This window comes from Morone saxatilis, unplaced genomic scaffold, assembly GCF_004916995.1.
Source record: "Morone saxatilis isolate NCDOM2014 unplaced genomic scaffold, NCSU_SB_2.0 Contig0, whole genome shotgun sequence".
Classification (NCBI taxonomy): domain Eukaryota; kingdom Metazoa; phylum Chordata; class Actinopteri; family Moronidae; genus Morone; species Morone saxatilis.
The window spans coordinates 20,843,049-20,851,026 of record NW_023339650.1 but is presented as its reverse complement, the minus strand read 5'-3'; the positions used below and the strand labels follow the sequence as shown (position 1 = coordinate 20,851,026).

General features: G+C 40.4%; 1 protein-coding gene across 1 annotated transcript in view; it reads right to left on the bottom strand.

The window, feature by feature from the left end:
- LOC118335317 (phospholipase D1-like) overlaps positions 1-7,978 on the bottom strand; it is a gene marked incomplete in the record, with an annotated part of 25,079 nt that overhangs the window by 15,857 nt on the left and 1,244 nt on the right. The window contains 10 exon segments of the mRNA XM_035671587.1: positions 16-46; positions 186-335; positions 1,172-1,324; positions 1,465-1,557; positions 1,817-1,875; positions 2,026-2,091; positions 2,188-2,299; positions 2,667-2,809; positions 2,914-3,077; positions 3,164-3,334. Coding sequence (XP_035527480.1) covers positions 16-46; positions 186-335; positions 1,172-1,324; positions 1,465-1,557; positions 1,817-1,875; positions 2,026-2,091; positions 2,188-2,299; positions 2,667-2,809; positions 2,914-3,077; positions 3,164-3,302 — 1,110 coding nt within the window.

Below are 7,978 nucleotides of genomic sequence, written 5' to 3'. Positions count from 1 at the left end.
CACACACACACACACTCTCTGCCAACTGGACCTAGTCTCGTCTAGACTGTTTCACCGTTTGGCTCTAATTTGCATCAATTTAAAAAGGAGAAGCCCCAAAAGGTGACGTTTTTTCATTTAAAACACACATGATCGAAATCAGGTTAAAAGGTGGCGACAGTTGGTCAGCTGGTTGCAGCGGTTACCATTTGGCAGGGATGTTCACTTCCTGTCTGGCGAAGCATCCGAAGCGGTGGTCCGTGAGGAAGGCCGAGCCGTTCTTCTGGACGAAGCCCTCGATGGCCTGACCCCACCAGCGGGCGTGTCGGTAGCTGCTGCACTTCAGCACCAATGACCTGTACACACCCACACACACACACACACAGAAACCTTTTAATTCAGTTTACTTTAATAGAGTAAAATCAACGTGTGTGCATCAGTTGTTGGTCAATATAATCTTAAATGTCTAATCTGATTAATATATTTTACAGTTTACAGGAAACTAAACTCGCAGTTACTCACTATAACTCCCTGGGAAGTAATAATACTTAATAAACAGAAGTTCTCTGTTATTTTCTTCTGTTGAATAATAATTGTGTTTAAAAAGGATGAAAACAATCTGCTTACAGCAAATCAAAATGTTATTTCATCCCTAAAATGTCCTTAAATGCTCTGGTTTTGGGGTTCGTTTCATGGGTTTGTAAGAGATTTAGTTTACAGTGCCATCAGCGGTGTGTTAATGTGAGAAGATGTGACATTCTGCGTGACCACTGAAAATGCTCGGTCTGTTTTTTGTAAAGTAAATTAAAGTTTAAGAAAAAATAACTCTGAGCGAGGCTTCATAATAATCACTTAGACTGAGAAATTATGGCTCTAAATGTAAGAAAATGTATGGAGTTTTGGCGTCAGTGTTAAGGTAAATGTAAAGTTGTTTTAAAGAATCTGTGGTTTGTAAAGAGTCTTACAAAGCTTTTAGGTGAGTTATATAAACTATTAATTCATATTTTGTTAGTTGTAGTTAGTTAGTTGTTTTGTTTTAGTTTTAAAAGGTAAAATTACTAGTTTTTTTTCCAATGGAGTCTGGTCAGTCAGTGTCTATTGGTCTGATCTGAGATCTACATCAACAGCAAGTTAATTTTAGATATATAACCTTAAAGTAACGGCTTTATATCTATATAAAAGTGTCACACACCTGGACAGACTGTCGATTCGGACGCCATGTTTGGTCTCTGTGTCTTTGGAGTCCATCTTGATGCCGAACTCTTTGTCAACCAGCATCACAAAAGAGATGGCCCCCGAGTCCGGCTTCATGTAGAGCAGGAACGAGTCCTTCACCACCAGCCAGCTGCGGACAAACACAAACACAAACACAGTCAGGAGACCGCAACGCAGGCTGCAACCAACATCAAACATCAAATGGATGACTACATGTAGATTTCAGTACAAAATGATGGCCAGAATGTTCTTGTGTCGGCGTCCACTGACCGTTTGGACCAGTGGTAGCACATTTTGCTGCGACCACAGCAGTTCAACCCGGGGATCCGATGGCCACCGGAGCGCTTCAGCACCATTCCTTCTCTGAAAGACAAGAAAAGCTGCTGTTCCTGCCAAAATAATGCTGTACATCTGTACAAAATCTGGTCTATTGTGCTTAATAATTAATAAAAATCAACCTTCCACACTTTTAAATGAAAGAAATGTGCTTTCTCTTCTCGAAACCATTGACATTAAACTGGTATTAAGTGGAATTTTCTCTTAAAAAACTTTTTTATGGTTAAATGTCATATTTAAAAACCAAAAGATACTAAATGATATTTGGACAGAAAGTTGCTCTTACAAGCCTTTTGGTCCCAGATCGTGGATGAAGGACAGCTGGCTAACATCAATGAACTCCATCTGAAAGAGAGACATAAAACTGAAACCAGCAACTTTAAACTGCCTGTTTGTTGCACATTCAGATCTTTTCCAGGACTTTATTGTCATTTTGTCATTTTCCAGGCTTTAAAAGGTTTTCCAACACATGTGGTAACCTTTCTGACTCCTTACCGTTGCGTGGTAGTTCCTGTACATCGGCATCTTTAGCAGGTTATTCAAGTAATCTTCCAGTTGTTTCTGGAACAAACGCACATCAGAGAAATATCAGCAACAATAACAAAATATCAACAAGTATGAGAACAAGAGAGATGTTGGTGAAGTAAAGCTGCGTACCCTTCGACTGGAAACTTGCTCCTCTCTGCCCAGCTCTTCTCCTCCTGATCTGGGGAGGTTCGGTATCTGCCTCGCCTCGCTCCTCGTCGCCGTCTGCCTCTTCACCGTGTGACTGCAGAGAGAAATAACAACAACAGTTCAGAGGTTGTTGGCTTGAAAGACTAAATCAGGGTTCCCACTGTTTGACACAATTAACCCCGCACCTATCCTATACAGGTAGCTGGCCAGCGTTTATGGAGGAGGAATTCCAGGATATTCGGTCATTTTCATCAATTCCCAGGTGTTGATGATAGGAAAGGAAGGTTTAAGTAATGGAGGCAACAAGAAAGCACTGTATGCTTTAGACAAAGTGAGACCTGCTCGTCTGATGTGTTAGAAGTTCATCCAGACACCTGTTTACATCGTCCCTAATCTAAGCTTCTGAGGCTTTAGATAAACCCAAACAGAAGCCAGTCCAGAACAAGAAATGCAAAGTTCACCTGCGTGTCGGCAGCGGCAGCCTCATGAAGGTCTTGTAGGTCCTCAGCTCTCTGTGGAGATCCATGAAGTGTTTCTCCTTCCTCTTCACCAGCCAGGTAAACTCCCCGTGCTTCAACTCGATCTTAAACACCGCCGGCATCGACTGAGCACACAGGACAGACACTTAAGTTACATACTGACATTTAATCGTCGCCTAAGACAAATAATAATCGAAACATCAGGCAGGAACGTGCCGTCTATGCGCACCTTATTGACGCTCCTCTGCGAAGTAACATTGAAGCGGTCCTGAGCCGAGGTGAACCGCTCCACCTCCAGGATCTTGGCGGTGATCGGAGAGGACAGGAAGACTTTGGCCGTAGGCTCCTTGAAACCCACCGTGTTGTAGATCGCCGTGAAAGACAAACGCTCCGCTGCAGACGAACACCAGCAGAAATACACACATATCAGATAATTGTGGTGATGGAAGATGAACGCCACACTGACCACGTGTACACACCTGGGACGTTGGCGTCGGTTGTGTCGTACTCTCCATCTTCCAGGTGGAGCTCGCGGGTGTCTAGTTTCTCCATGATTCCGGTCATATCGTTGGCAACCAGCTGCAGGGTGCTGGAGGTCGGCTCGGACTGCCGCAACATGGCTAGCACTTAGTCTGGAGCCCGGGGCTCACCTGGAGAGACAGGTAGGGAAGAGAGGGAGGTGTTGAACCAAAAAATAAGGGTTTAACTTGAATCACGTTAACTTTCCAGACTCAGACCTGTGGAGAGCAACAGTCCCACTCTGATCTACTCACAACTGATAACCTTTTACCCGCCAATCTAACTGAGATCTGGAGATGAGACCAAGCGTATAGTGAGTATAGTGAGTATATGTAGGATCTAAGGAAGTGTGGAATCCAACCTGGAGGTTAAATCTGAAGCAGCATTTCGAGTGAATGTGTAACTGTTAACTGGGATTGTTGCCATCATAAATATATTAATGTTATAGAGAAACACTTATTTTCAGGTACTTTAAGATAGAAATTTTTAAATATTTTGGGGCCAGAGTCTTCAAAAAGATATTTAGATATTTGATTTATTAATAATACAAACAGTTTTGTGGCTTTTTCTTACCCAACAATATTACCACACTGTAAAAATACTCCAAGTAACAGTCCTGCACTAAACTAAAGTGACTGTTGTACTGTTATATATGATATCATTAGATTATTGTGACTTGTGCATTAATGTAAAAGCAGGATTTTACTGTTGTAGCTGGTTGAGCTCATTTTGAACTATTTTGTATCAGACTGCAACTGATGATTATTTTCATTATGGATCAATCTGCTGATCATTTTCTCCATTAATTGATTGAAGAATTCGGAAAATAGTGAGAAATATTGTCACAGTTAACCAAAGTGACACCTTCACAATGCTTGTTTGTGTCCAACCAACAGTCCAAACCTCAAAATATATTACACATACATTCAAATGTTTTAAATAATTAAAAGGAAAAGCAGCAAATCTGGAAACACAAAATGTTTTTAGATGGAAAATGACAAATGATTATCAGAATAGTCAATTAATATTCTGTTTAATTAATTGTTTTAGCTGTACTATAAACTGCTTGGTAGTTTAATTTATAACAAAGCATCAGATTTTAGAAACTTTCTGTATGTTTTGTATGTGGAAATCTTAATTTGTAAAGTAACTAAAGCCGTTAGAAAATGTATTCAAATAAAAATTACAATATTTCCCTCTGAAATAGAGTTCAGTATTAATTCCACCTCTGATAACTGAATAAACTATAGAGCTGCTTCTGCACTGGATCCTGTATCTTTTCTCTTTATGTCTTCCTGATGGATTTCTCTTTTTAACCTCCTCTTATGTCCTTTAGCTCTCCATCCTTCCCTCCTTGCTCTCCACATCCACCCATCGTCCATCCATCCCTTCCTCTCTTCCCTCAGATGACACCAGATGATGAGACACTAATCCAAACAACTGGATTAGCAGAGGAGAAGCACAGGAAGCGGCAGCCTTTTCAACCACATTCCTCAACGTAGGAGGAAAAAAATGGCTCGTGTGCGCTCATGAATGAAAAGGATTGATGAAAGGATTTTTACATAAACCGACCCAGAAACATGAATGTGACAACTAATGCGGACGAACTATTGCCTAACAGGTAAACATGTCAGCTGTCTTTATTGATCAGAAACAAGCAGCTGAGGCAGATTTTTACTTTTGAATTTGGAAGAATCCACCAGGCCCGAATGAAAACAACCAATCAGAGCAGAGAAAGATGGTTGATTGATGAGTTTTGTTTACAGGACGCTGGAAAATATATCTTTCTCTGCTCTGACCTGTCAACATGAGCTGATCTTTCATATATTTCCTGCCCACAACCTTTCTAAAGTGTACTTCTATGAAAACAGTTTATGTTTTGGTTCTGCAGATAGTTGAACTGTGGTTTCACTGTGGTCTGTTTGCTTTCACTTCCTCCACCACGGCGGCCAGGGAAAACCCATATCCTGGAAATCAACTGGCCTGAACGAGACAGAGGCCAACCCAGTATCCATCAGAAGTCCTGACGAAGTGCCCACAAGCAAGACTCCGAACCTCCACCTGCTCTTTTAAAGATACGAGCCATAAATGCAAAACTGGGGGATAGAGTTTTGACTCACATTTGTAAAATTGTGCTTTTAAAGATCAGTTAGTTTTCTTTCTAAAATTTGCATAATGTTTTGTCATCAGACTCTGAATAAAGTGGCAAATATTTCCCCCAAAAATGTCCTTTAAAAAGGCGTGTAACATCTAGGAGGAATATAATATTCAAAAGCAGCTCACGTCAACACAACAAAAACACAACGAGTCTTATATTCAGGTGATTATACACTAATGAAAACATGAACATTATATTAAATTTCTGCCAATAGATCCTCCTAAATGTTACACACCGGACCTTTAATGTTGATATTGATATCCGACTAGACAACTGTTAATTCATAATAGTGGCTATCCAACCCACAAATGCTCCACCAGTCTATAATACCGGTATTTCACACTCCACATACACGGAATCGCTAGAAAAATTTAAAAGATTCTAGAAGTTTTTGTAATGACCATCACGGCACATCAAAATCTGTTAGCGTTACCATCTCTAACACAGACAGAGCTCCAATCCACCCAAAAAAAGACTACTATTTTTCTGTTGCTATGGTCGTAGCAATGACCCCTAAATATGAAATAATGCCTCCTTATGTCTATAATTTGAGTTGTTTGAATCATTTTCTAGAACACGAAGGAGTAAAACTACATTATTCTGCAAGAAAGAAGCAAAAGAGTGGAGAAATATCTGAAAGAAACAGCCCATCCCGACCCCCGGGGTTGGACCACTCACCTACTATAACCACCAGACACACCAACTAATCCACAATAAATATACTCTCTACATACAGTACATTCCACTAGCGTAACCCTTGAGCGCACTGTTGACCAAACGTCCACGAAAGGTTTTTCAGTACAAACTAAGACAAATTAGATGCAAATATACTGTTCTGACCTTTACCATACTACCATGCCACCACAAACACTGTAGTATGCAAACCATTCTCGGCATTAAGAGCCTGTGTGTCTCTTGTCTTTCTGAAACTGTATGAGGTAGAAATGTGTGTGAAAGTCCGTTTGAGGTGTGTCTATAGACGTCTAACAATAGCTCCTGGTGGAACCGGTGATGCAGGGAATTGAAGAAATAACAGTAAGGAATAAAAGTGAAGACACCGGGCCGGCGCTGAGCAGAAAACTGAGATTATACAGGTTGAAAGGAAGCAGTGGGAGGAAGGTTGTGTTAAAGTCTTTGCAGAAAGTAGCACAGATTCAGTAACACTGACCGTAACACGCTCATACACCCACGTCTTTGTCTGCGAGGGAATAATGTTATCTGCATTAAAAATCACACAGAAATAAAACCCTGACCCTGTTCTCCACATCTGAACTAGATCTGAAGATTTAAAGAGCTTGAACGTGTGAGCCTTTTCCCTTTTTCACTTCCAGTTCAGAAGCTTTTTGATGTCGCTCGAGGTGGAAATTAAAAGCTAACGCAGTGGTTCCCAACCTGGGGGTCGCTAAAGCTTCACAAGGGGGTCGCGAGACCTTCTCAATTTTAAGGGGTGTAAGAAAATGTAAAAAAATTTAAAAAAATATACACAGTAAGCTGATATCTCATCATTTCATTTACTTCTGTGAAGAAAACTGAATAAAATAAAGGCACGGTGAAGCCCTGAACTCAACCTATATTCACAGGGCCTTTACTCTCTGATTAATGTATGATTAAAATATAATAATACAGGCAAAAACTTACTAAAAATATCAGGAAAACTGATGTTTTATTATGTCTGATGCAATATTCTGAAATAATGTGCTCAAAATTCCTCTAAATCGCTAGATTTACACAAACTTCCTGCAGTTATAGTGTTCACTGTTTGGGTTCATTGTTCAGTTTATCAGCTGTTATTGTTATCTGCTGTTTGTTGTTTTTAAAATATAATACCATTTAGTCATATTACTCTATTATAGAAATAGGTTTCCCTTAAAGAGAAACGCTGGGAACCACTGGGCTAATGTTCATATCAGATGAGACTTTTTTTCCCCCTGATATCTGATACAGTGATTCTGGGAAGTATTTGACTGATACTGATACTATAATATTGGATAATTTCCTTGTAAATGAAGTCTCTGTTTGATAGCCTTCAGGTACACACGCAGCAAAGATGAAACACTTAAAGCCATATTGCGTTGTTTACATCCATGTTTACTGGGATGCCGTCTTGTTCTTCTCTCCCCTTTGCTGGTGCATTGCTTCGTTTCTTGGCAAAGACCAATATTAACTCTCCCTTTAGCTGCTTTGGCACCGACTCCTGATAAAAACATTTGTCTCTTTAGCTGCTAAATGCTCCACTTTTCCCGGTTGGTTTCAATCTGCAACTTCACCGCGAGATGCCACTAAATCCACTACCACACCGGTCCTTTAAATCCCTGTATCTATAGAGATATACTAGATCAGTGGAGCTCTCAAGATAAATCCTTTCCATTTAAGGATATTTCCTGAGTTCAATCTACGTGACTCGAATCACAAGAGCTTACGGTTGATTATTGACCTTGGAAATAGCAAAAATATTTTAAAATGATTAATGCAGGAAGTGGTTTGTTTGTGTGTGTGTGTGAGAGAGAGCATTATGTCCAGTGAGCACTCACATTAATTGGGTACAGTGTGGTACCATCACCCCCCCACTGCATCACTCGCCAGCCAGGTGGCAGGCTGTTGAGCCCTCACACACACA